At 52.8% G+C, this 27,932-nt stretch overlaps 1 protein-coding gene across 2 annotated transcripts; it reads left to right on the top strand.

Moving 5' to 3' along the window:
- Col2a1 (collagen type II alpha 1 chain) lies at positions 1–27,932 on the top strand. Of its 2 annotated transcripts, XM_027396431.2 has the most exons (54): positions 1–85; positions 3,738–3,941; positions 5,240–5,256; positions 5,619–5,651; positions 5,742–5,774; positions 5,875–5,928; positions 6,057–6,158; positions 7,093–7,170; positions 7,752–7,796; positions 7,899–7,952; positions 8,316–8,369; positions 9,062–9,115; positions 9,405–9,458; positions 9,574–9,627; positions 9,921–9,965; positions 10,560–10,613; positions 12,801–12,845; positions 13,237–13,290; positions 14,619–14,717; positions 14,993–15,037; positions 15,124–15,222; positions 15,357–15,410; positions 15,773–15,880; positions 16,234–16,287; positions 16,370–16,468; positions 16,627–16,680; positions 17,112–17,210; positions 17,595–17,648; positions 18,051–18,104; positions 18,385–18,438; positions 18,665–18,718; positions 18,957–19,001; positions 19,158–19,256; positions 19,494–19,601; positions 19,882–19,935; positions 20,186–20,239; positions 20,585–20,638; positions 20,958–21,011; positions 21,266–21,373; positions 21,712–21,765; positions 22,157–22,210; positions 22,886–23,047; positions 23,214–23,321; positions 23,534–23,641; positions 23,854–23,907; positions 24,033–24,140; positions 24,328–24,381; positions 24,485–24,592; positions 24,837–24,890; positions 25,283–25,390; positions 25,710–25,998; positions 26,349–26,536; positions 26,847–27,089; positions 27,535–27,932. In XM_027396431.2, exons 1-54 carry the CDS (start codon positions 1–3, stop codon positions 27,679–27,681), a joined length of 4,461 nt encoding a protein of 1,486 aa, XP_027252232.1. In that variant the 3' UTR covers positions 27,682–27,932. The 2 variants fall into 2 exon arrangements, with proteins under 2 accessions (XP_027252232.1, XP_035296745.1); XM_035440854.1 differs by lacking the exon at positions 3,738–3,941.

The raw sequence follows: 27,932 nt of genomic DNA, 5'->3' as shown, positions 1-27,932 counted from the left end.
ATGATCCGCCTCGGGGCTCCCCAGTCACTGGTGCTGCTGTCACTGCTCATCGCTGCGGTTCTTCGGTGTCAGGGCCAGGATGACGGTAAGTCGCCCACATCCCCTGCCTGTTTCCCTGACGTGCATCCCTTCTTTTCCCCTACCCCCCCCCAGTTCCGGTTAGAGATCTAGGTGCACGGGAGTCCACTGAGCCGAATTCCGCGAGTGATTAAACTCTGTCGCAGCACCCTCGGTGAGAGTTGCGAGTGGAGACATTTACAGGTCCCTGTGTTAAGCAAGGATATGAACTTACAAAGTGTTGGATGTGACAGGTTTAACACAGATGTGAACGCGCCCCTTTCTACCAGCTTTGATCAGGAGGCTTCGAATTCGGCAAAAGAAGCCCCATACTTAAAAGGAGAGAGATGGAGAGACGCCTACGGGTTGACTTCTCAGCCTAGTCCTGGGGTTAGAGGACGTGGGACTCAAAGGGGCGCTAGACACAAAGGACTAATTCTGACACTGATGGGCTGAAATCTGAGGCCACAAAGAAAAAGAGGTTCTCTGCGACTTCAGCGCCGCTCTCGAGTTCCCTCCCCCTCTAGGCTGGCCCAGGGTAAGGTGCAGTCAGCCGGCCTTTCTCTGAAACTCCTCTCTCTCTCCTTGCCTCCCTTGGGCTGCAGGAACTTGACGAATGAAAAGTATTGACACTCCAACCAGACCAGCTTTCCAAATGTCCCCCCAAGAGCACCCTCCTCCACTGTCTTACCCCCGCCCTTCTGAGGGTCTACAATGAGTTACTTTACTGTGTTTGTAGCAGCGGATGGAGGGTGAGGCCAAAGAACTGCTTGTGGCTATCTATAGTTGCAGCTGTGTAGCCCTGGTCCAAGGGCGGTTCCCCGCACCTTTCCACCTCCTCCCTGGGTAAGATCCACTGTCTGGGATTATATTCAGGACAAACGAAGCCTGCAAAGTATATTAGGTAGAGAGAATTTTCTTCCACGTGTTTGGGCACGTTTCCGACGGCTAGGATTCCAGCCTTGTCTTTTTATGTTACAGACTGTAAATCAATCGCAGGTGAAACTGTTTGTGTAGTGGGTGGGGACCAAAGACCCTCTGTCTCTGAGACTGTGAGCTTTCTCCTGCAACCAGGCTGTCTCCAAGGATGCTTTGGAAGGCGGCAGGCCCTGGCGGACTTTCTTCTCCTTAGTCCGGCAGGCGCGGCGGGGGTAGGGCTGCAGTGGGAGCGCAGCAATGTGGAGCCCAGGATGACACTTTCCAGCCCCGCTGCTCAGGGTAGCGAGCTAAGCCGGGGTCGTGCGCTCGAGCTCTGGGGGAATGTAGTTTGTACGTGGTCTGAGCTCGGCCTGACTATAATTTTGTCCTAACTTTGAAAGCATACATCTACAAAGTTGTGGTCTTGACTGTGTTCTCTATAGCGAGCAAAGGAGTGAGCTGTGTCTAAACTATTTCCCTAATTCTCCATCGGATAGTAAAGGCTCTCACGTTAGTGGCGAAGAGCTCTCTCCACCTCATCCTTCTTGTCAGAGAGGGAATTCCACAGCTTTGGAGGGATCTAAACCTTCCAGGCTCCTCCTAGTAGAAATAGATTTTGCATCTCCACAGTTGATTTTGCCCACGGTCGTCCCATCTACGCAAACACCCACACACTCCAGCCTTGAGTCCATAGGACCCAAGGACCTGATGTGGGGAAAGGCGTAGCTAGCATGGACGTCAGCAATGTTAAAAACCTAGAGTCCACTACGCTCCTCCTCTCCATCTTTCCACGAGTTTGGGAAACTTCTTGGCCCCGCGGAGACTTTGACCCACATCTGCATTTCTCGGCCCTAGCTTCCAAAAGTGCTGCTGGCTGAGGCGGGGAGAGACCTCAGTCCTCCTTTGTGAAGTGTGTTTGCGTTGGGGGATTGGCAGCGATGGCTTCCAGATGGGCTGAAACCCTGCCCGTATTTATTTAAACTGGTTCCTCGCGGAGACCTGTGAATCGGGCTCTGTATGCGCTCGAGAAAAGCCCCATTCATGAGAGGCAAGGCCTGGTGGGTCACACCCCCCCACACACACTCCGTACTCCCCTACCCCACAATGCCCCCCTGTGCCCGCCTGCCGCCACCTCCTGGGCTCTGGCCCCTGTGTGCAGCAGCGATGAAGCAAAACAGTTCCCCGAAAGAGGTAGCTTTTTAATTGGCTGGCCACAAAGAATCACTTATGCCATGCGGGGAACCCGATCGTGTGGCCAGGATGCTATCTGTAGCCCCTTTCGTGCCACAATTAAGGTGGTGCTGGCTTCCTCCAACCGCACCTAGGGGATCTGGTTACGGTGTTGGCTCCTTTCTGGGGGCAGGCATTTAATCCCACTTTTTACTCTCCGGGTGTCTGCCTGCCGGAGAGCAGTGTCCGGAGCACCAGCCACAAAGAGTCAGCGGGCGGCTCTCACACCCAGCGCGGCCACCCGCCCCTGGCCCTCACTGGCCCTCCCTTCCTGGGGAACCTGATCAGCTTTCATGATGAACCCTCCCCCGACTCTCCTCAGGCTTCTCCAGGCACTCTTGGGCGATAGAGTGCTCTGTCTAAGTCAGGACTGGACATCATTAGCTGACACTACACTCTCGTCACCTCCAGCTATTTTAGCGCCCCTGGGGAAGGGGGCGGGGTATTCCAGCAGCTTCGACATTTTTCCTGGGATCCCCTTGATTAGACTAAAGACTAGATGGGTTTCTTCCAGTGGAAAAGAAAAGGGAGAGACTTTAATCTTTGGATTCTCGCTCTCCTGAAGAGCAGAAGGCAGGCCCGTTTTTCTCCAAGCTCCTTGGGTTTGTGGCTCTTCGCTATTATTCATCTTCAGCGTTTGCCATTGCTTTTGAGATTTTAATGAGAAAAACAGCGCTGGGCGCTGCCTAGCACGTGGTGCGGGCTCTTGAGTCCCTGGCACTCTGAGAAGCTCTCTTGTCAGCACAGTTTTCATTCTCAGGGCGAATTCCAGACAGCAGGGCACTGGTGGAGAGGGTCCAGTCTGAGGTATTCCTTTGCATTCTTGGAGGACGCAGGTCTAGACTAGTGAATATTAGTCAAGGCCGGGTGTTTAGAACCTCCTGCCACCCATATTGGAGTTGCCATTTTCAGACTGAGGCAAGACTTGTGGCAGGAGTGTCACTGTAGGAGGGCCCAGCTTGCCTTTTAAGTTATTATTTATATATTGTTTATATCTTCTAATGTTTGTGGGTAGAATTCTCTGCACTTTCTCTGAATTTTAGCCATCAGCTGTATTTAGAGAATCTCATTTTTCCTAGAGGATGATTAAAAAAAAAAAAAAAAGACGTCTTTGGTCTTCAGCAGAGTGTCTCACCATTTCTCTGTATGGCCCTAGGTTCCTACTCAGGGTGTCACCACCTCATACCACTCACTTTCCCCTTCCAACTTATCCTTCCCTGTCTCCAGTCCCCCACCCCTTCTGGACAGAGAATATAGTAGGGTAACAGCCCTCCTTTCTTGCTGGGTCAGGATTCCCACCCTCTCACCCCTCAACATACACATCTTGCACAGTGCAAGACACATAAGAGATACCCTGAAATATGCCGAAAGATCAGTTATGTTTTCCAAAGCTAATTTGCAAGCTTGGCCTGTCTGGTGTGGTCTGACTCCCCCATTCCTTTGAATCATGTCAAGTTGATGGCTACCTCTTTGTCTTTCTCTCTGGCTCTCCCCCCTCCCTGCTCTGCCACTCCCACCCCCGCTTGGTGCAGAGGATGCTGGCAGCTGTTTGCAGGATGGGCAAATATATAAAGATAAGGATGTATGGAAGCCCACATCCTGCCGCATCTGTGTGTGTGACACTGGGAATATCCTCTGCGACGACATAGTCTGTGAAGACAAAGACTGCCTCAACGCCGAGGTCCCCTTCGGAGAGTGCTGTCCCATCTGCCCAGCTGACCTCACCCCTGCCAGTGGTCGTAATTTATTTATTTCTTATCCAACATAAATAAATTACTTGCAGCAGATAGCTTTCCATGGATGTTGGGCTTCTCTTTGATCTGAGAAGCTGCTTATCCATTTGGTCCCAGCAGTAGGGGCAGGAGGGCAAGGCCACTTCTCGATTGCAGGTTGAAACCCACTGAGACTAAGTCACCAGAGAGACCCTCCCTCATCTAATACCTCAGGAGTATGTTTCTGACACTGGTTCCACTAAAGTTTCCCCTCATGCATCAAGCCTGCTAATTACTAGAGCCACAAGGTGGAAATCAGTCTCTGCCTAGCTACTGTGTCACCTACATCTTGTCTTCTCTATAGAAAACCTTCAAGGACATGGTCATGCATGTGGAGACACCTCTGTCAGGAAGCAGGGGGACAGAGCAGGTCCCCACTTTGGGGTAGAGAACAATGGTGCTACACCCTCTTTGCATTGACCCCCGCTTGGTGTTGACCACCATTTAAGAAGCAGAAAAGCTGAAGGAGTGGAGTGCCTGGTCTCTGGGCTCTGAAAGGGTGGTCACATACCTGTATGCCAGTGACAGGTACCATCTCACAGCTAGAACCAGTGCCAACTCTAAGTACTATGCTGCTTCCCAGCACTCACATAGTGTCCCATCTCCCTACGGGGAAGGTGAGGACCCCCATACAAGTCTCTTTGTCCCCTTTCTACTCACATAGAGAGGACACTTGAATCGAGAAGTTGCCTTTCCTGAATGCTCCCCCAACACTGATGCCTTTTATGGTGCAGGCTCTCAGATACTGTCACTGTCTGAGGGGTCCATGCCAGTGCAGTGTTGGTAACCCATAGGCCTTTGCGGCTATGATGGGGTAGGGACTTATCAGTTTGGGATGGCTCTGGCTGCAATTAACTTCTGTGTCCTGCTCTTTTTTGTGCTTGCTTCAAGGAGACTCCATGCTAATGTAAGGCTTCCTCAGCTTGTAACTCTTCTTTGGGAGGGCGTGGGTTGGGAAGGGGGCCTGACTTCCGGGTCTCTCCTGCTTTGCCTCCCTGGTTGCCTCTTTCCTGCTCTCTACCATTCCTGGACATGATGCATGCTTTTTGACTAATAAAGTTAGAGACACCTCCATTCCCTGCGAGTCCTCAGCAACAGAAGGGCTCTGGGATCCTAACACTTCCCCCACAAAAAGATGGGGGGAGCAACAGAGGAATCTGCTTCCTCCCTTGGTGGTCTTTTTTGTTTGGCTCTCCAAAGAGAGTCTGAATGACAAGAAATGCTCCCTGTCTCATCTTGTTCTTCTCTGTTTTTCCTTACAGGACAACTAGGACCAAAGGTAAGGCACACTGTTTTTAATTTAATTATATATCCCTTCCCCCATGTGATGTATGAGTGAGTTTTGTGCTATGGTGCATGTGTGGCACCCTGAGGGCAACCCTGAGGAGTTGGTTCTCTCCACCATAGGCCATCAGGCTGGTGCCATAGAGTTTTTATCCACTGGGCCATTTCACTGGCCCCAGATTTTGCTTTCCCATGTTCTTCTTCAGAAGCACTGAGATACTATTCTGGTTCATGCCTCTTCTTTAGACCTCAGAATATGGCAGTCTAGAGGACAAGCACAGGGTGGTGGGGTGGGGCTTTTGTGTTGGGGCCTATCGGCTCCTCTCAGCTTACTCCTGTCAATGTGTCATGTTGCAGGGGCAGAAAGGAGAACCTGGAGACATCAAGGATGTAAGTACAAATTATCCCCAACGCAACCCATGCACCTGTTGTCCTAAATGTGCCCTCTAACGAACCGGTCTGTGGCTCTGTCTCACACAGATCAAAGGACCTAAAGGACCTCCTGGCCCTCAGGTAAGAAAGGAAAAGGTCCCTTGCTCTGTGCTTCCCTTACTGCAACTGAGCCATCATGGTCTCTGTTCTCCTGTCATCACACCATGCTCCTTATCTTCAGGGACCTGCTGGTGAACAAGGACCCAGAGGTGATCGTGGTGAAAAGGGAGAAAAGGTGTGTAGACTCCACTGATAAGCCTTGCCTTCTGTATTCCCGGGGTCCTCTAAAGGCCTGATTGGCTCATGGGAGCTGCCTAGGGCAGATGCATTGCTCCACTAAAGCCTTTTTTTCTTCCTGGCAAGGGTGCACCTGGACCTCGTGGCCGAGATGGAGAGCCTGGTACCCCTGGAAATCCTGGTCCCCCTGGCCCTCCAGGCCCCGCTGGTCCCCCTGGCCTTACTGGAGTAAGTGTCCTTATTTCTCCTTTCTCCAGGCTGTCCCTCCAGAATTGTGGCTTCTAAATTGCTACTTTCAGTTACCTGACTGGCCTCAGGACTTCCAGCAGTTATGTACACAGCCTGTTCATAGGCTTTGCCTCAGGCCTGTAATTGAGTGGACTGACATATGAGGCTTGAGGCTGTGGACTGAAGGCTGGATCTTCTGCTCCTTGGGTTTCTGTAAAGGAGGCCTTCAGCTACCTGGCTTTCTGGACCCCATCATTCGGTCAAGTCTTGGGGGTGGGTGTAGGGGTGTGGGAAAAGAATGACTGGGCACTTGTATTTCTCTGGAAGAGTAGTGACCACTGTCCTTGGAAGACATTTGTCTGTGGTCCTTGCCAAGTACATTCCAAGCAACTATTCATTCTCATGAAAGAGCCCCACTGAGTGAAGGTGTGTGGCTACTGTCGTGTTTGGAATCACACCAATCAACAAATTATATGACTGTTCAGCTTTTGTATGTGTGCCAATTGGAGGTTTGCTATGTTTTAAATTCTCCAATTTGAGTGGGCTCACAGACGCCTACTACAGCCCTTCCTGAACTATTTCAAGACCAGATTTCAGGCCTTTTCCAGACATCAACATTTTGGAGAACAAAGAATGCCTTTTAAGAGTGATGTTTTATTTATGTAACATTTTAGAATATAAAAGTTTACAAAGCAGAGTGTGAGGGACTAAGACTCTGCAAATAGCACTTATTTCTCCAGGGAAGTGATTCTGCCACTGTCGCAAGAACACATTCCCAAAACTTTATCAGTGTCTCTTGGTAATTCTGATTGATACTCACCTCATCTCTAATAACTAGAAACTAGGTAGAATTCTTTCTCCATATAAAGCTCCCTGGAAAGCAGGAATGTCCCAGGGTCTCTCAGCCTCTTAACACTGTTTCATTGGTTTGCAGAACTTTGCAGCCCAAATGGCTGGAGGATTTGATGAGAAGGCTGGTGGTGCCCAGATGGGAGTGATGCAAGGTCCGATGGTAAGACAGAAGTTCTTAGCTGCCCAAATGGGAGGAGGGCATTGTTTGGAGCATCTCATCTCCATCGGTTATGTAAAAGCTCTCATTTAGTTAGCCGGAGGAGTTTGGTTTTTAATGGTGACGGATGCTGGTTTTGAATGAAACTATAGAGTGAGTAGGAAGAATGAGGATGGAGAGAGGCGTGTAGCTGATGGATTAGAAGGCCAGTTGCTATTGCTCTTGGAATGAGAACTGAGGAATGCAGACAGCAGCTACTGTTCTCCTGCATCCATAAGGCTTCCCGCAGGAAATCTCACCCTGCAGCGTTGGCTTGGCACATGCTAAATGAAATTCAGACTTTAGTAAACATGGCTGCCATCCAGGAGAAAGCAAGGCCAGCTTCTGGGTCCAAATGGTACTATAAATAAAAAATAGATGGTTGAGTGGGGGGGAGTGGGAAAGAAGAGGGAGCAGCCACTGGAGGCCGTTTGGCGCCCGCCCCCACAGTATCTTCTTGTCCTTTGTCTGGCTGTGGGCTAATAGAAGGTACAACCCTGCAACTGCAGGCTCAGTAAGTCTCTCCTTTTTCTGTTCCCATGCAGGGCCCCATGGGACCTCGAGGACCCCCAGGCCCCGCTGGCGCCCCCGTAAGTGTTCATTCTTTTCCTTTTGGTGGCATTGCAGATGCTCATCAAGCTTTGACAGCACAGTTTTGGGGGTTAACATGGTGTCCTCACTTTTCCTTCTAGGGCCCTCAAGGATTTCAAGGCAATCCTGGTGAACCTGGCGAGCCTGGTGTCTCTGTGAGTACAAGATACCTTCTCCCAGGAGCTTCTGGGGACAGTCCACCAACCCAAGATACTGTCTGCTTCCAGGCTCTGCCAGCTCTTTCCCACAATTGGAGGTCATAGGAAATTCAGATATTACTCCCTAACTATGGAGCACTCTTTCAGAAAACAAGCATGGCTGGAACCCCATCATGATGCTTCCCCTTCCGGGGGTCACCAGCCCACGCTATCTCCTCCTCCACCGTGATCTCCTTTACCATTTTGTTCTGACCATTTTGCCTTTCTTCCTCGTAGGATAATTAGCTTCTAAAACTACCATCCTGCATTTTGCTCATTATGTTTCCCTTCCAACCATCTCTTAAATTCTCTATTTTGTAGGGTCCCATGGGTCCCCGTGGTCCTCCAGGCCCTCCTGGAAAACCTGGTGATGATGTGAGTAGACCTGAGAAGCCCCCAAACCCTAGGGAGGGTGTGTGCTTAGGCTTCTGGGTAGAGAGGTTTCCCAAGGAACAAAGCTGGCCAGTCCTAAATTTCAGCTATCTACCACCCACACTCCCACTTGCAATTTAGCTTGCCAGGTCTCTGGGGACTGTTTCAGATCCGATGAGGAGGAGAATAATTAAAACATCATTAACTTCAGGAAGAGAAATTGAGAAATCAGAGAAGGGACAGGAAAACACAGGGCACAAAGCTGTAGAGCAGAAAAACAAAGAATCGTTCAACAAACACCCCAACATCATCTCAATTGGTAATGAGGTAGGAAAGCTCAGTCTGAGCCAAGATGTCTACAGAGGCAGAAAAAGAGCAGAGACAGGAGCTGGCTTCCCCGAGCTTTTTATTATGACGGTCGTCACACAGTGAAGCCTCTGAGGTCAGGGCATACAGGCCAGCCCACAGAGCTCTGGGGAGGAGAGTAGAACAAAAGCTTGCTGAAGAAGTTGGAGCCTAGTGAGGATGGAGGAACATGCCAAAGAATAAGCCGTGACTCAGGAAAAGCATCCACGGAGGGGGCATCTGCAGGTGATCAAGGTGGGCAGGCAGGCAGGCAGAAGCACAGCCATGGAGCACACCAGTTACACTCATGGGACTGCTGAGAAAAATGAGACCCCTCTCTTTCTGTTCAGGGCGAAGCTGGGAAACCTGGAAAATCTGGAGAAAGAGGCCTTCCTGGCCCTCAGGTAAAGCTCCACCTTTCCTAGTCTCATAAGGCTTTTCCAGTCTCCCTCCTTAGACCATACAGCTGAGCTTGTAAAATTGGGTACTAATGGTTCCTTTGTATATCCCGCCTTCAAGTTGGCGATCATATTTGTGTGAGCTCAAGGTGATGGCCTGGGTTTGGCTGAGGGAGCTGTGGAGATGTCTGGATGCCTGCTTCTCATTGGTGGCCTGAGTGAGCTGAATCTGCGGCCAACAGCAGCCTTCGCCCCGTTTCTTCTTTCCCCTCAGTATCACCTTTTTGCATTGCAGGGTGCTCGTGGATTCCCAGGAACCCCAGGCCTTCCTGGTGTCAAAGGTCACAGAGTAAGTATCATGGGTAATGGTGTTGGAAAGCTCCAAAGGAGAAATTTGGGGGGTATACACATTAATTCATGTGTGGGTTCCCAAATGTGTAATAGAAGCTTCTCTTATTTCCCAGGGTTACCCAGGCCTCGATGGTGCTAAGGGAGAAGCTGGTGCTCCAGGTGTGAAGGTAAAGAACCAGGAAACACACAGGGATTGGTGATAAAGGACTGAAGGAGACTTCCTGTCAGGCCAAGGAGATGCTGAAGGGTTTAGGAAGTTAGAACATAGTTGGGAATACCCAAAAGTCGACATCTTGATAGATGAACAGCAGGCCTTGGAGCTTGTGGGGAATGTCTCTCCTAGATTTGAAACTGGCATGTCTCAACCCACACTGAACCACCCAGATCTTTCAATGACTTACCTAGGAAGTTTCTGGAAGCTAGGACTCCGAACATTGACCATATATGTCTTTTTTCCCAGGGTGAGAGCGGTTCCCCTGGTGAGAATGGTTCCCCAGGCCCAATGGTGAGTATGAACCCCTCTAGGTGTAGGGGGGCCAGTGGAAGAGGAGAGGGGAGGAGGGAAGGAAGGTGGGGGAAATGTATAACTCAAAAAAAGATGGGAGTAGAAATAAATGAAATAGTCTGGAGACATCTTTAAAAAAAAAAAAAAAAAGTATTCCCAACAGCTGTCAGCGGGCCGCATCGCAAACTACAGCATCCCTTCACACATTTGTGCAGAGCAGATATCTGGCTTTGCAGGGTTTTCTGATTATGAGCAAAACCAACGTGCAGTAGACAGGTTGCTCAGACTTTCACCTGTCTGCACTTCCTCAAAACAGGAACTGTTAGACACACTTAAGATAAGTTTCCAGTTTTTAAAAAATCTGCTTGTCTTCAGTGTTTTGTGGCATTCATCTGTCGTAAGAAATGAGCTCCTCAGGCAGCAACAGGAACACACATTGGTCTGCCTGGAGGAAGCTCTGTGCTTCGCTGTGCCCTGGGAGCAGGGTTGCTGTCCTTTGCTTCCTGGCCACCGTGGGTGGGGAGGGCCCTCCTGTAGAAGTCATCACACAGTCCACCATTATGCCGACTTATGCTTGAACTGTGTTGGTTGCAGGGTCCCCGAGGCCTGCCTGGTGAGAGAGGAAGGACTGGTCCTGCTGGTGCTGCTGTGAGTAAACCCTCAAAGCCAGTTGTCACCATATGCTCAATACTTTACAGTTTGCAAGTAGATCTCTCTAAACAACTCTGTGATAAGCTGGGCTAGGAGGTACAGACCTATGGTCCTAGTACCCGAGAAGCTGAGGCAGGAGAATCACAAGTTCAAGGCCAGCGTGGGCCATACAGTGAGACCTTTCTCAACTCCTAACAAAGAAAACCCAACTTGGTGAGCTATAAGGGAGCATCATCATATGAGAAATTTCCAACCTGAGTCTTCCCACTCCCGAGCTAGGGGGTGGGGGCTGCAGAGCAGAAGGAGTGGGGTGCTATAGGAGAGTAGGGTATAAGAGTAAGGGTCTCTTCAGCAGTCTGGCCTCTTCAAGTCACCCCTTCAGTAGCCTCTACCTCTTCCTAATTTGTGCAGAGTTCAGGAACAGACTTGGATAGTAGTAGCTGTCCATGCTATCGACTCTGCCCTTTCTCTTGATTTGGATGACAGCACCCTAGAAAAAAGGAAGAGAGGCTCACAGGCCTCCATGCTTGATGCTGCCACGGGTTGTGTTGTGATATGACACCAGTGATCTCCACCCTGGCATGCTTTGCTTTGTCTAATCTTCCCCTTATCCTGTGAGGTGGCATCTGTTAGCCTCATTTTAGAGAAGAGGGAATTGAGGCCCAGAAAGAATAAACAGACTGGGTACTGAGGACACAGACTCTGCTGGCTTCTAGTTAATGTGGGAATCCACGAGCTAGGGGTCTGGCAGGAATGGAGGGCATAGGTGCCAGATGAAGGCGGTTAGCTTGGATCCCCAGGCAATAGAGAGGCCTTGTAGGTGCTTGGTCAGGCGAATGATGTGTTTAAGAAAGATTTTCTGTTGGTCTGCTCCCCAGCCAACCGAGCTTGGAAGCCCCTCCTCCTAGGTCCTTGCAGGGCAACTGAAATAAATCAGCTTGCTGTATGCTGCTGCTTTTCAGACCAGCATCTAGGTGGAGGAAACTTCCCTCAGTAGCAGGTCTGTGAACCAAGCAGCCTTGACTACTGCTGTCAATGAGAGCTACCCAAGGACCTCGACAGAGTCATTTTGTGTCAGGGGAGGGAGGCTGTGGGGCTTCTGCTTCTGCAGAGGTGGGAGGAGTGTCTGGCTTGGGGCTTCTAATGAGGCTAGAGTGGCTCCCTTGTGAAGGGGTAAAGACAGCCTGCTGCCTCTCACATTATCTTTCCTACTTACTAGACATGGCAGGTCCAGGTCTTGGTTCTCTTTGGTGGTTCTTGTCCACATAGTGATCATGCTGGCAGCATGATTATGAGATTCAGCTTAGATTGCTCTCTGCACTGTGTTGAGGCTTTTTGTGGCCCTCCTCACTCTGCTTGGTCTCTGTCTGAAGTCTCCCAGAGGCCTCCTAGAGGTGTTCCTGAGGCCTTGCTGACTAATTGTGGAGGGAAGGTACGCTAGGGTTTTCAGAGCAGTTGGCTCAGCCAGGAAGAGCTGCTGGAGAGGCCTGGCTATACCCAATGTAATGGGTCCTGGAGTTAGAGTAGAACGCCCCATAGGCACTTGAGAGAGAACCTTTGAGGTTTTCATCCAGAACTAGTGGAACTCTCAAAGCCCAAGTCCTGCAGAGTAGGATTTTTGATTGCTTGGCAAAGACAAGTCTCTCAGAGATACGAGTTCAGGTGTGGTTGTGGGTCAGGGCTGGTAGCCTGTCCTTGTCATTGAGTAGATTCCTAGGCCAGAAGAAAGCATCCTGGGGAATATTTCTACTGTCCTGAACAGCAATTGTCTGGGAGGGCCCAGAGGTTACCTCAGAGTTCATGGAGAGGAGGCTCAGCCTGAGCCAGGGGTTTCCGGCAGACAGGCAGGCTGCCGCTTGCTTCTGCAGTCTTCCTTTTGCCCAGTTCACTGGCTTTCTGAATGGTCATCAAGCTTAAAGTCAGGAATACTTGGGACCTAACTGAAGTTTTAGAAGTGACAGGACGATTGAGAAGTTGCCCAAGCTTCATTACCCCCTGGTGCCCTCTGTTCATCCACTCACATAGATACCCCATAGGAATTGACCTGCTGCAGACACACACCCTGCTTATGCTCAGCCTGGGGTACCCCAACACCATGTTCCCTCATCTGATGTGAGGGTTGGCTGTAGTGGGCACAGCTGGATCAGTGGGCACCTCTTACAGTGACTTTTTTCTTACACACAGGGTGCCCGAGGCAACGATGGCCAGCCAGGCCCTGCTGGACCTCCGGTAAGTTCCCCTCATCCTTAACTGGTGACAGTAGCTGTGCAGCCCAAGGAGCAGACCTGAGGTCTGTAGGGTTGCTCCTGTGCTTGGCATCAAGAAGTAGGTGGCCTGTCCCTTGAGAGTATTGGAAACACCACAAGCAGCCTATGTCCTCAGCTGCAGTCTTTTCTAGGAAGAGAGGTCAAAGCCATGTGACTTCTCATGATGTGTAGACTCAGAAACTTACTAGGTAAAGCCAGGCATCTCTCTGCAGTTCTCCAGGGACAGCAGCCTGGATAGGTTCTTCTAGCCACAAGGGGCTAGAGCAAAAATCAATCAAAAATGAGAAAGGCGTGTGAGATGGGGTCTCTCTCTCTGGGGGCTGGCAGCATTCACCTTCTCCCCTTCTCTCCAGGGTCCTGTCGGTCCTGCAGGTGGTCCTGGCTTCCCTGGAGCTCCTGGTGCCAAGGTGAGAATCTCTGAGAATCTCAGAGAGTCAAGGCACTCTCCTCCTTGCTAAGGTCCCTTGTCATACCTCCTTCCTATTAAAGAGTCTCTGCCTCCTAGCCTCTTTGGGTATTTCCAGAGTCTCTCTCTCAAAGATGATAGGGGCTGGAGGTCCATCTTGTAGAGAAAGAGGGAAATCTAGAGACCTGTGGGAGAAGACTGGGAAGGGGAGGGGAGGGGAAAAAAAAAAAAAACCAAGCCTGGGGTGTGCTGACATACCCAGAGGGAGCTTGAGGGGAAGGGGGAGGGACAGAAGCAAGGAGACAGTTCTATGCCCTTTACCCCCTTCCTGTTTCTACTTCACTTGGGTTTTGGGCCCTTGTTAAAATGGTTCTTCCAAGGATTAATAGAGGCCAGTGGGAGGCCAGCCAGTTCAGGGAAAGGCCCCGTGGCCCAGGAGGGATTCCAGTGTGAATGTCCCTGGGAATGAATAAGGAGCCTCCCTGTGTCACTGGCATCAGGTTGCTTTTCCACTCCTGGGGGTTTCCATGGCAACCAGACAGTGTCTGAGGCCTCTGGGAGCCGGGTGAAGGAGGCCCATTGTGAGGAGGGACAGCGGAAGGTGAGGGGGCCTGACCTTTAGAAAATAATAATTACAAAGTGAAGCAAGAATGCTGTGTGAAGAAACCTGAGGAGGTTCTGACCTCTCTCCAGGCCAGTAGCCTTCCCCAGGGGCTCAGTCCAGAGAGCCAGATCACAGCGAGCTGTGACTTTTAGGAAAAAAATGAAAATAAAAAGACAGTTTGTATATAGGAGAGGCCTGCCAGTTAACTTAGAGTCGGGGAGCCTGCCCCAGCTTGCTTCTGCTCTAGCTTACTGGCACTTCCAACAAGCCGAAGCCTGGAGCAGCTCTGATCACCCAGGCCAGACAGAAATGAAGTCACTTCTGAGCTGAGATGCTGGAGGAAACAGAAGGCCCAGAGCTTGGGAATTGCCCTCTGACTTCTGTTCTTCCATCCAAGAAAAGACACAAAGGGGACAGGAAAGGGGCTGCCCATCTGTCCATCATCCCATGGCCCTAAGATGGCACATTCCCTAACCCAGGGGTCTCTGACAGGGCTGACGGGACCAGCAAGCTGCCTGTTGCGGGGACCCAGGAGGCATCTGGGTAGTTGTGTGGGGTTGACAGGGCAGAGAGGAGAGGTGCAGAGCAGAGGAGGCAGAAGTGGGATCTCACCTCATGCCTGCTCCCTGGAAGGTGTACGAGCATGTGCGAGAGTAGTGCACACAGCTGGCTTTGAACTACTGCTGCTGCCCCTCCCTCCCTTCACCCTCCTACTCTCTTCCCAGGGGGAAGCTGGCCCCACTGGTGCACGTGGTCCTGAAGGTGCTCAAGGTCCTCGTGGCGAGCCTGGCAATCCTGGGTCCCCTGGGCCCGCAGGTGCTTCTGTAAGTTCTGACGTCTGTGGCCTTGGCCCTCCTGAGTGCATGTGTTGGGGCCCAACCTGAGTGCACTGGGGCCCAACCACTAAACCCTCCTGCTGGCCAGGCACCTCCCACTGACCCCCAGACCTGTCTCCCTCTGCCCATAGTCCACCTGATGCAGCAGGAATGTTGCTGAAGTGACAGCACTTGTCCCTGACCCCTAGGTTGGGGCCTGGTGGGCAGGATGGTTGGGTTGGTTCTTTGCTGTATATTTCACAGCAATACCATCTCCTCACCAGGGTAACCCAGGAACCGACGGCATTCCCGGAGCCAAAGGATCCGCTGTAAGTACTGTCCCGGGCTGTGTCCTCAGGGCGGCTCAGGTCCTCCTCATCCTCTCTGCTAACATTTCTCCTACTCACACTGACAGGGCGCTCCTGGAATTGCTGGTGCCCCTGGCTTCCCTGGGCCTCGTGGTCCTCCTGGTCCTCAAGGTGCAACGGGTCCTCTGGGTCCCAAAGGTCAGATGGTAAGAGCCTGGAATGATCCCCATGTCCTACCCACATGGCCCTTTTCTGTGCCCTCCTGTCCTGGCTCACCAAAGTAGGTGGGCAAGCTCTTTAGATAGGACCCAGTGTGAGCACTTTTCTTTCTCTCTTTTAGGGTGAGCCTGGCATTGCTGGCTTCAAAGGTGAACAAGGTCCCAAGGGAGAAACTGTGAGTATCTTCCTTCAAGTCTGTCTTTACTGTAGTTCTGTCCCCACACATCTAGCTTATGACTCCTGCCCCAAGCTGTTCCCTATCCCTGGTCCTCTCCTGTTGTACCTGGAGAAGGGAGCAAGATAGGGTAGGAGAGACCCCGATATGGCTTCCTCTCCCAGTTGGAGTAGCTTGAGTTTCAAGCCATCTCTTTCTCTTGGGCTGCTGCTGTTCTTCCATGGCTGACCCTATCTGGCCCCTCTTTGCCCAAGCACCCCTCCCCTCCCCAAAACATTCCTAAGGCCACTTCTTCTGCATACCAGGCCAGTGCTATTCCCAAGGTGAAAACCTTACCCTGTTTTTCTTGTGTTTGTCATCAGGGCCCTGCAGGGCCCCAGGGTGCCCCTGGTCCTGCTGGTGAGGAAGGTAAAAGAGGCGCTCGAGGGGAGCCTGGCGGTGCTGGACCTATCGGTCCCCCTGGAGAAAGAGTAAGTAAGCAAGAGGTCCCGGGTTTACAAGTCTGATCCCGTGGCTCTTTTATTTGGCCATGTCCAGTGAGTTCTCTGGATAATGTTCTCTTCTCTGTCCCCTCCAATAACAGGGGCACAGACATCCTTATGTTGTCTGTGCCCTGTGCCAAGGGTGGCATAAACAGTGAGCTTCTTCCTAAAGAGGTGGGAACAGGTTCCAGATGTTAGGGTCTTGCAGGCTGTGGCTCTGGCCCCATAGATAGTGTGTTAGGAGATGGATGGGATAGTCCCCTGGAGCCTGGTGGGTCTCATTCCAGGCATGTGGGTGAGCAGCCATCCTTACCCTTTGCCTCTTGCCTACTTCTCCCTAGGGTGCCCCTGGCAACCGTGGTTTCCCTGGTCAAGATGGTCTGGCAGGTCCCAAGGTGAGTGGAGAAAGAGGGGCTTAGTCTCTCCCTGTTTCCCTGGTTACAAAGCATTCCAATGACTTTGTCTCCTCTGGTGTAGGGTGCCCCTGGAGAGCGAGGGCCTAGTGGCCTGGCTGGTCCCAAGGGAGCCAATGGTGACCCGGGTCGTCCTGGAGAACCTGGCCTTCCTGGAGCCCGGGTAAGGAAGGGGGCACTGCTGCTGTCCTTGATTTTGGCTGCTACACAGACCCCCACACCCTTCCCACCTGCATCCTCTTAATCTGTGCTGCTAGAACTGGGGGGTTTCGAGTCTGTCCCTGACTTACATGAGTCTCTTTTTTCTCTCCTGCAAAAAAGGGTCTTACGGGTCGTCCTGGTGATGCTGGCCCTCAAGGCAAAGTTGGTCCTTCTGTAAGTCAATCATCCGGAGTAAGGTTCCTAGGAGGATAGAAAGGGGGTATCCTTCAGGAGACAATGGGAAGGGAATCTGGGTAAATGCAGCCTAGGATTCTGTAGAGTTTAGGAATGACAGAAGAGATAGACGGTAGGTTTTATGGGCATGTGTGACCTGTACTGTGAGCTCTTAAAAACACACACACACACACACACATGCACACATGCACATACAATGCATTTGAGCATCTTGTTGGAGAAGTGGTGATAAAGATTAGAGGTTCAGGGGAGATGTCTGAGCCAGGAGAGCACCTTCCTGTAAATGGGTCCATGTGTGTGGGGTTAGTCAACCTGTATGTTCCATGCTTGCCACACAGCAGACACTTAGCTATTGATGGGAAAATATGATCAGAGGGACTATGTTTGGAGAATGGCATCCTGTCTTTCAGGGAGCCCCTGGTGAAGATGGTCGTCCTGGACCTCCTGGTCCACAGGGGGCTCGTGGGCAGCCTGGTGTCATGGGTTTCCCTGGCCCCAAAGGTGCCAACGTAAGTAACAGTTTTCTCTGTCATCTCCTGTGTCGTCTTCTATATCCTTTGGAGAAAGAGCTGGTTTCTGAACAGAGTTAACCCAGGGCAGGTGACCAGTGGGCTCTCAATGTCATGGACAGCTCTGTCTTCTATGTCCTACCATGGACACATGCAATCTGGGGGAGATGTGAGTGCCTTGGAACCTTAGGACATCACCTCTGTGACATTATGCCATAGAGCCTGGTGGCCTGGATGCCTCTAAATATGAGGAGGGGCTGATGTTTGATGTTACCTTCAGTTGTACACTGGGATGGGGTTTCAGACCCCAGGCTCCTTAGCTTACTCTATGCTTCACTCCATCCTCAACTATCCACTTTATCATTTTCTCTCCCCTTCCTTCAGGGTGAGCCTGGCAAAGCTGGTGAGAAGGGACTGGCTGGTGCTCCTGGTCTGAGAGTAAGTGCTCTCTTCATGGTCTGTGGTTTGGTGTTGGTGGAATACCGATCAGGAACGGGAGGTGTGAGCCCCTAAACATGGTCTTCAGAGTCTTGGTTATCAAGAGTTGATTCCTATGGATGAGCATGTGCTAGGCTGTGCCTTCTGGGATCCACCCAGAGAATCTACTGGCTGCTGAGGGGTTTCAGAGGCAAGGTTCAGGTACAGAGGAAGATGTCTATGTAGAGAAAAGCTGAGGGAAATGGTGGGTGCAGCAGGGAAATACAGGGAGGGGCAAAAATGGAGTTCCATTGAGGACCTTGTTGATCTGAAAACCTCATATTCCCCCCAAAATACATCTGCTGGTCACAGGTGACACCATGGGACATATGTCATCATAACTCCTTTTCCTCTGCCTTGTAGGGTCTGCCTGGCAAAGATGGTGAGACAGGGGCTGCAGGACCCCCTGGCCCTGCTGTAAGTACCTACCTAGCTTCTCCGGGTGACTTTGTGAGAGCTAAAACAAAGGACCTAACCTAATGGACATGACAGACATGGATCTGGGCTGAACCATCCCCAGATGAGAGAGGGTGTGCTGGAGGCAGTGGGACCTGCTTACAGGAAGCAAGTGTGGGTGGATGAGGGAGGAGAAGTGCCCAGCCACATGTTGGCTGGTCAGTGCAGGGAGGCTTCTTGAATCCGAGGACCTTAGGTTCTCCAAATTCCTGGCTTTGCTTACCTTTTCTTTCTTCTGCAGGGACCTGCTGGTGAACGAGGCGAGCAGGGTGCTCCTGGGCCATCAGGGTTCCAGGTAGGTGGCTGGACCAGACTTTCTATGTAATCCCCTCCCCATGCCTAGAGCTCTCTGGGCACACACTATGGGTAGCAGGCCCACTCCTCTCATGAGGATCCAGAGGACAGGGCTTCCCCTATCTGGCCCTCATTGCTCTCCTTACGGTCTGCCCTGTGCTGTGTCTTCCTGGAGACTGAGGCAGCAAACTAAACTCTCTGCTAATCCATGTCACTTTGGCTTCCAGGGACTTCCTGGCCCGCCTGGTCCCCCAGGTGAAGGTGGAAAACAAGGTGACCAGGTGAGTATGGAGCTCTCTGAACTTGTTTAGCTGATGTCTAGAAGACAAGGGAAAGGGTGTGTGAAGAGCCCCACAAAGCCTGGGAATGTCCCAGACCTGATTCCCAGCTCTCCTGACAACTGTCTGAGCTCAGCCCTGCTGTGGACATGAGGGCAGGTGTACTCACTGAGGGAGGCAGGTTCTGGGGTCTGGAGTGCAGAGCAGGCAGCCTTCACTCTTACACACTTTTGTTCTCTAGGGTATTCCTGGTGAAGCTGGAGCTCCTGGCCTTGTGGGTCCCAGGGTAAGTGTCCTGCCACCCAGCGCCAGGGTGTCCCTGGGCCTGCTTTCGCTCCATTCACTTTTTCCCATGCCTCCCAGCACCACAGCCAGCCTTGGGGACCCCACCTCATCTTCCCCACCACTGTTGCCTGATTGCTGCCTGGTGTCTCTTCCACAGGGTGAAAGGGGTTTCCCAGGTGAACGTGGCTCTCCTGGCGCACAAGGCCTCCAAGGTGCCCGTGGCCTCCCTGGCACCCCTGGTACTGATGGTCCCAAAGTAAGTGAGGCCAAGTCCTGCAGGGGTCTTCTATCCAGCCCTAGGGAGACTGGCTGAGAAGAGGGAGAGAAGAGAGGGGCACAGAAAGAAGGAGGGCCAGGAGGGATTGGTGGGAGGTGGCACTGGAAAGGGAGCTTAAGAGAAGGAAGAAGGGGAGAGGGGTTTGGGACACTGGTTTCCTGGGCTGCACACAGTGGGGCCCTGAGAGGTACAAACTCCCCTTGTCTTCCACTCTAGGGTGCACCTGGCCCAGATGGCCCCCCTGGGGCTCAGGGTCCTCCAGGTCTCCAGGGAATGCCTGGCGAGAGGGGAGCAGCTGGTATTGCTGGGCCCAAGGGAGACAGAGTAAGTACTGGGATTACCCCAAAGCCACAACTCCCACACTTCTGCCCCTCACACTCACTCCTGTTCTTCTGAAGATGAGGGTCCTGGCCATTCTTTGAGAAACTGCTACAGTGACATCCATTTCCATGTTCTTTCACTTTTTGTTACTTTGTCACCAGACCCAAGGCCACAGAAAATGCATCTTAGGCAAGGGCTGGGTTCCAGAACCTTGGCCAGGCAGGTCTGAACTGGCAGCCAGTCCCAAAGGGCCCCCTAAATTACCTGGCTTTCTCTCCCGCAGGGCGATGTTGGTGAAAAAGGTCCAGAGGGGGCTCCTGGAAAGGATGGCGGACGAGTAAGTGAATGCTGGATATGGGACCTAGGATTTGGCATGGGGACAGATGCAAGCGTTCCCATGGGTGTCTAGCACTCAAAAAAAGGGGGGTATGGCTAGGAAACCATGGGACTTCCCTTTTAGAGCTGGGGGCCAGGCAGTGAGTGGGGGACTCTGAGAGCATCTGCTGGGTGGGGGGCCCCCAGGATCCTTGAGGAACCTCGTGATACTGGCCTGTTTTCCTCCTTTACCTCCATCTTTCTCTCTCTAGGGTCTGACTGGGCCCATAGGGCCCCCAGGCCCGGCAGGTGCCAACGGCGAGAAGGTGAGTTGTGGCTGGCCTTCCTCCCTCTGTCTACCTCCTCCAGAATTTACTTCCTGCCAGACATGAGTAAATCTTCCTGTAGGCCATCACCTTCCTCAATGAAGTGAAGCGAGGGGGTGGGGGTGCTGTTGGCATGTGACTTGTGTGGCCTTTAAGGTGGGGCAGCTAGCCTGGTGGGAAAGTGCCCTTGGCCAGGGTCTTGAAGACACAGATGGGGCAGCTGAGACCAGAAGAGAGCTGGATGTGTGTGCGTGGGGGGGGGGGGAATCTAGGGACCCAAAGTGCCCTTCCTCTGTGCACTTAGCTCCTGAGTCCCAATCTGATCCTTACCTTCTCAACTCCTAGGGGGAAGTCGGACCTCCTGGCCCTTCAGGAAGTACTGGTGCTCGGGGCGCTCCGGTGAGCATGTCCCTAGGGCTCAATCGGGCTCTCCCTGGCCCCAGCAGTGAGGAAGTCAGCCTGACTCTGTGCTTTGAGGCTAGGGGTGAAAGGACAGACGAGACAAAAGGGAAATGTCACAGAAGTCTAGGCACAGCCAGTTCTCAGGACCTTTGAGCTGAAAGAGACTTCCTGTTCTGGGTCCCTGAGACTCAGAACACTCAAGACACCTTCTCTCTGGGGGAAGCTGGACATGAAGCTGGGCTGTGCAGTGGCCTCTGACTCTGAGGAGAGCAGAGAGGCAGGCAACAGGGCCTGACACCTTCTGGTCCTCTCACAGGGTGAACGTGGAGAGACTGGGCCACCTGGACCTGCTGGATTTGCTGGACCTCCTGTGAGTACCTCTGTGTACCCCACTGCCACCTGACTGTGCACTCTGACCCCACAGCTAGAACTCAAGGGTACCTTCTGGTGGGGGAAAAAGGGAGGGCAAGAAGGTAATGAAGGGAGAAATGGATTTTTTCTTTCACATTTCCATGGCAACATAATGATACTATCTTAAACCCAGTTTTCAGGCCCCTGGTAGGTGTGTGCATACCTGGGGTGGCCAACCTACCTCTCTTCATCTATCCCTTCTTCCTATTACAGGGTGCTGATGGGCAGCCTGGCGCCAAGGGTGATCAAGGAGAGGCCGGACAGAAAGGAGATGCTGGTGCCCCTGGTCCCCAAGGCCCCTCTGGAGCTCCTGGGCCCCAGGTGAGTATTACTGAGTTAATGAAGCTGAGGCTGCCAGGACAGGACGGGGTTACGGTGTAGGGGGCACACAGATGGGCCACCACAGGTGGCCAAGACAAAGCAGCTGGTCCCTTGGGGAGTAGAGAGAGGTTTCCAAGGGGTTGAAAGCCTGGGTTGTCTCTGTAGGAGTCTTGCCCAGGCAGGCCTGGAAGTCTCCCAATGGTGAGGCACACAGAACTTCCTATGATAGCCTTTGTAGATTGGGGTCCTAGTGTCGAGAAGCTGGACTCTGACGGCCTGGCCCTCAGGAGTCCAGTATTAAGGGTCTACCAGACTTCATTGCCTTCTCTCCTTCCCAGGGTCCTACTGGAGTGACTGGTCCTAAGGGAGCCCGAGGCGCCCAAGGTCCCCCGGTGAGTGAATCCCCTGCAAGAGTTCTGGCCCATGATTTCTGCAGTGGGTTAGCTCCAGGAGTCTCCGTCTCCTCCCTCCCCAGCACTAGCCAGGCCCAGCCTAAGCCCACCCTACCGCCTGGCAGGACAGAGGGGATCTCCCTCTGCTCTGTTTGCACAGTTACCTCAGCTCTGCCACTCAGCTCCCTGAAAGTTGAATGGCCCCAGCTCAGGCCTGATTATGTAGCCAGGTGCAGTGGAGCCCCCTTTTCCCCTCTAGCTGTCCACTTGCTTTGTAGCCCCCGACCCTTGACTCCCCACCTCTGAGACATACTCTCCACACCTACCGTGTTCTCCTCCTTGCTGAGAACCTGAAGTACTCAGAGGCTTCTCCACCCCTCCATGCCCACAGGGAGCCACTGGATTCCCTGGAGCTGCTGGCCGCGTTGGACCCCCAGGCTCTAATGTACGTGTCATTCCTGGTTTGTTTACTCCTGGCATAGGAGACTTGGCTAGGGTCAGAACTGTCTGGAGCAGTTCACCAAACAGAGGGGCTAAAAGCCTATAGTCCCAAGTCCTCTTCTCCATTTCCTACCAATGGGGGGATAGCTGACTGGCCATTGGCATCTGGGAGCAGGTGGGGGGCACTCAGTCTTCTAGGCTGGCTTAGACTCACCCTCAGACTTATGTTGGAAGGGCTGGTATGCTGCCCCTCATCTGGAACACGTTTTCTAAGCATGTTCAATGCACCAGGATCCACACTCTGTAAAGTAGCCCATGAGCCCCAGGCCATGGGAGTTGGGAGTTGGGGGCTTTGGTGAGGGAAGGGATAAGGGAAAACTCCATTCACCAACATTGAGTGTGGAGGAAGGAGTGCTGGGCGAACAGAAGGCTCAGGTCAGAGCTGTCTCTGGAGGAACCCATCATAGAGGATGAAGATGACCCAGGAGGAGAAATCCCACATGGGTGGGGAAAGGCAGAGCAAGGTGATGGAGCCATAGCTGGCTGCCCAAAGCTCTCACAGGGGAGAGGAGACCACAAGTGGACAGTTTGGAATGCCTTGACCCCGAAGCTACATTGGCTTCAGTAGCTTGGATGAGGAGGGTGACAAGTTATCACTTTCCATATTTGTTCCCCCTAGGGCAATCCTGGACCCCCTGGTCCTCCTGGTCCTTCTGGAAAAGACGGTCCCAAAGGTGCTCGAGGAGATACTGGTTCCCCCGGCCGAGCTGGTGACCCTGGACTTCAAGGCCCTGCAGGACCTTCTGGCGAGAAAGGAGAACCTGGAGATGATGGTCCCCCTGTAAGTACCCTATCAGGCCCATGAGAGGTCCTGAGCTCCTCCAAGCACTGGGAGGAGGGGGCAGTGCTGTGGGAACTGTGGAAAAGGAGCTGCACAGAATGCACTCAATGGGTGACAAGGCCAGGGCCAGGGCCATCCTTGCATCAGTTCTTTCTTCTTCTCCTAGGGTTCTGATGGTCCTCCAGGTCCTCAGGGGCTGGCAGGTCAAAGGGGCATTGTTGGTCTACCTGGACAGCGTGGTGAGAGAGGATTCCCTGGCCTTCCCGGCCCATCGGTGAGTGAAGGATGCTTTTCTTTTCAGCCCTGCTATGCCAGCCCTGGCTCAGTCCCAAAGTTTTTAACTAAGTGTTCTTGCCTCAGTGGTACCCTAAGTTTTCCTTCAACTCAGCATCTTTGGAGGCATCCTGAATCCCCTGAAGGGGGTGGTGGAGTCCTGGCAGGGATGCTTAGCATGTACACTCATGGTCCTTGTCTATATCCTTTCAGGGTGAGCCCGGCAAGCAGGGTGCGCCTGGTGCATCTGGAGACAGAGGTCCTCCTGGCCCTGTGGGGCCTCCTGGCCTGACAGGTCCTGCAGGTGAACCTGGACGAGAGGTGAGCCCAAGAGTTTGGTGGGAGGGTCTGGAGGGAAGGACACACAGAGACCAGGACTGAGTGTACAAGGAAAGGGGAAGGTGGAAGCTCACAGAGGATGTGTGAGTCCCAAAGCCTTAGTTGGACAGACGTGAACAGGCCTAGGCTTCAGACCAGAGTGAGAAGAGCAATCAGTAAGCAGATCTAAGTGAATTCTTGTGTCCCTTGTCCAGGGCAGCCCTGGTGCTGACGGACCTCCTGGCAGAGATGGTGCAGCTGGAGTCAAGGTGAGTGGCAGGTGTCTGGGGTGGGGTTTGAGGTGCTGGGCCTAACACACCAGTCTGAGTAGTAAAGGTCCTCGCTCTGCCTCTTCTGAGAATTCTTTGCTGATCCTGTCACCTTGTTCCTATAGGGTGATCGCGGTGAGACTGGTGCACTGGGCGCTCCTGGGGCTCCCGGGCCCCCAGGAGCTCCTGGCCCTGCTGGCCCAACTGGAAAACAAGGAGACAGAGGAGAGTCTGTGAGTATTCCGAGTTCAGAGGTGCTGTGGTGATCAAGTGGTGGGGTGTGTTTCATGTTTGCCCCCCCCCATTTTGAGCACCTAGAAGGAGCCCGAGTTCAGGGACCTCTGGACCCCTAGGCAGGTGTGGAGAAGAGCTTTCATGTCCTGATCTTTCCCTGACGCTGTTCATGCTCTTACCTCACAGGGTGCACAAGGACCCATGGGCCCCTCAGGACCCGCTGGAGCCCGTGGAATCCCAGTAAGTACTGGAGCATCTGGTACCAAGTCCCTGCAGAGGAGAGACACCCATGAGACCTGTATGAGCCCAGACTTGACTAAATTGGTGTTTTTCTTGTTCATAGGGCCCTCAAGGCCCCCGAGGTGACAAAGGAGAATCTGGAGAGCCTGGCGAGAGGGGAGTGAAGGGACACCGAGGCTTCACTGGACTGCAGGGTCTGCCTGGCCCTCCGGTGGGTGTCACTGCATATCATTGTCCATGAGGGGGCTGTCCCATGGCCTCCCACTTTTCAGGTCCACTGAGCTTCCCTAGCTGCTAAAAAGGCTTGGGGTCTTCCTCAGAAGCCCCTAGCCTCTCTCAGGTGGAAGGGGAGGAGGAGAGGGGTGGGTGGGGGCACATGCTTGCTTTCCACTTTGAAGGAGACAGATTTCTATATCCAGCTGTGTTGACATTGACTATTTTCTTCTTTTCCACAGGGTCCTTCTGGAGATCAAGGTGCTTCTGGCCCAGCTGGTCCCTCTGGCCCTAGAGTGAGTGAGATGGTTCTGGGAGATGGAGTGACCTTTCTGCTGGGTGGGCAAAGGCCTTCGCCAGGGGGTGGGCAGTGTTTCTGTGGGGAGCCTGGGCTTAGCAGTCTTTACTCCAGAGGTACCCTGAGAAAAGTAGGACTTTCTTACTTATGACCATGGACCTAAGCACCTGAGGTCACAGTGACGAAGACAAACCTGATATAAAGATGTTCTAAAAGTGTCTTAGGAGGGTCAGAGAGACATGGAGATAGATTTAGGGCATGTGGCTGAACATTTCAGAGAACTAGAGGCAGAGGGTATGACTAATGGCATCATGATGGCCTCCTATATTGCTGTGGATGCTCCTGGGATGGACACTGTTTTCTCACTATCTCCTCTCTCTTGGCCTGCAGGGTCCACCTGGCCCCGTTGGTCCCTCTGGCAAAGATGGCTCTAATGGAATCCCTGGCCCCATTGGGCCTCCTGGTCCCCGTGGACGTTCAGGAGAAACTGGCCCTGCTGTAAGTGTCCTGACCCCTCCCTGCCTTTGGAAGTACTGCTAGCATGTTAAAGGGGTTTAGGACACCTCAGAAGCAGCAGCTGGCAGCTAGTGGTGATGGCATCCAAGAGGCTGAGGGCCCTGAAGAGGGTCACAGGGCTCATGGTGGATTGTGGGAAATAGAAAAGAAGGGCCAGGGAGGAAAGGGGAAGCTGACATGGTTTTCTTGGCCCTGCTGCCCTTTGTCCCCACCATGGGACCAGGAAGAGGACACAATAGTGGGTACATAGGAGGACCTCTTCCCCAGGGTTCCTGGCTGACATCTCTATTTCCTGCTGCAGGGTCCTCCTGGAAATCCTGGTCCCCCTGGCCCTCCAGGTCCTCCTGGTCCTGGCATCGACATGTCAGCCTTTGCTGGCTTAGGCCAGAGAGAGAAGGGCCCTGATCCCCTGCAGTACATGCGGGCCGATGAGGCAGCCAGTTCCCTGAGACAGCATGACGTTGAGGTGGATGCCACACTGAAGTCACTCAATAACCAGATTGAGAGCATTCGAAGTCCTGACGGCTCCCGCAAGAATCCTGCTCGCACCTGCCAAGACCTGAAACTCTGCCACCCAGAGTGGAAGAGCGGTGAGCCTGGAGGACAGGCCCCCTTCCCCCAGAGAGAAAGGAGTCAGCCCACCAGTATGGCCACCTTCAGTAGCCAGGCAGACAGTCCACTGTACCTTAGTTCGGGGCAGGATCAGACCTGGAAGGTTCCCGTGAATGACCATGACAGAAGTGACTCCAGGGTGGATTCAGCAGACGAGCACTGCCTCTGCCCTTGTTTCTTGGCCTCCCACACAGATTTCTTTATCCCCGAGGCTTTCTGTCTGGCCCCCTTTGGACCACACGTCACCCTGCCCTGACCTAGTTTCCCAGTAGGCACTTTGCCGAGGTTTGAGTGTGAGCCTGATCGGATGCTGCCTCTTCTCCCGCAGGAGACTACTGGATCGACCCCAACCAGGGCTGCACCTTGGACGCTATGAAAGTTTTCTGCAACATGGAGACAGGCGAGACTTGTGTCTACCCTAATCCAGCAACTGTGCCAAAGAAGAACTGGTGGAGCAGCAAGGGCAAGGAGAAGAAGCACATCTGGTTTGGCGAAACCATGAACGGCGGCTTCCACGTGAGTGCCTGGGTGCTCTAGGCCCGGCTGGCCCTTCACATGTGCTCTGCTTTCTCCTCAGATAGGTTAGCACCTTCCCCACATTCTCCACCAGTGTTCCTCCAGGCTTTAGAGAGAGGAAAAAGTATTTCCCCCACTGTAGCTAGAGAAGAGGGCCTCTGAGTTTGCTCCACTCCCTACAGTCCTCCAAGTCACCCTAGCACCTAACAGATCCTCTGAGCCCCAAACAACTGGATTCTCCTGAGCCTCTGATCCCAGCAAATGCCAGTCTTCAAGTCTCATACCCTGACCCCTCCTCTGCCTGCTACAGTTCAGCTATGGCGATGGCCACCTGGCTCCCAACACTGCTAACGTCCAGATGACTTTCCTGCGTCTACTGTCTACTGAGGGTTCCCAGAACATCACTTACCACTGTAAGAACAGCATTGCCTACCTGGACGAAGCAGCTGGTAACCTCAAGAAGGCCTTACTCATCCAGGGCTCCAATGATGTGGAGATGAGGGCTGAGGGCAACAGCAGGTTCACGTACACTGCCCTGAAGGATGGCTGCACGGTAAGTGTCCTGTTCCTGGAGTGATAGGATCATTAGAGGCTTGGGTCAAGGAGACATGGGAGGAGACAAGCTGAGTGGCAGGTGAGGGAGAGGTATCTAATTGTATCAGCTTGCCCACTTCTTCGTTCAGAGGGAATAAAGACCCTGGCATGCTCAAAGTGACCCCTGCCCAAGTATTCATAAAAAGTGTATGAGCCTACGTACCAGAGGGAAGAGGGTATCACAGGTGGGAGGCCCTTAGTGAAGATGGGGAAGGAGGAGGGCAAGAAGGTAGGGGACGTCTCTGCCATCAAGGAAAGAATTGGAGAGGGCTTGGGCCATCAAGAAAAAGCCGAGGGAGCCACCTAGTGTAGTTCACTTTGAGGTTGCTTGGTTTGGGGGCATTGGGCAACTGTCCCTTGTTGTAAGACATCTACTGAATAACTTCTCCCTCTTTTCTCCCTAGAAACACACCGGTAAGTGGGGCAAGACTGTCATTGAGTACCGGTCACAGAAGACCTCACGCCTTCCCATCATTGACATTGCACCCATGGACATTGGAGGGCCTGAACAGGAATTTGGTGTGGACATAGGGCCTGTCTGCTTCTTGTAAAACCCTGAATTCAAAACCAACACAATCCATTGCGAACCCAAAGGACCCAAGTACTTTGCAACCCAGTCACTCTAGGATCTGCACTGAATGGCTAACCTGACCTGACGTCCATTCATTGACCCTCGCAGTCCGGACTGTTTTCCCCTTTCTGAGAGACCTGAACTGGCAGACTGCAAAATAAAATCTCGGTGTTCTATTTATTTATTGTCTTCCTGTAAGACCTTTGGGTCAAGGCAGAGGCAGGGAACTAA

Source organism: Cricetulus griseus, chromosome 2, assembly GCF_003668045.3.
Source record: "Cricetulus griseus strain 17A/GY chromosome 2, alternate assembly CriGri-PICRH-1.0, whole genome shotgun sequence".
Taxonomy (NCBI): domain Eukaryota; kingdom Metazoa; phylum Chordata; class Mammalia; order Rodentia; family Cricetidae; genus Cricetulus; species Cricetulus griseus.
Note: the sequence above shows the minus strand (reverse complement) of the source record. Positions and strands in the feature narration are given on the sequence as shown.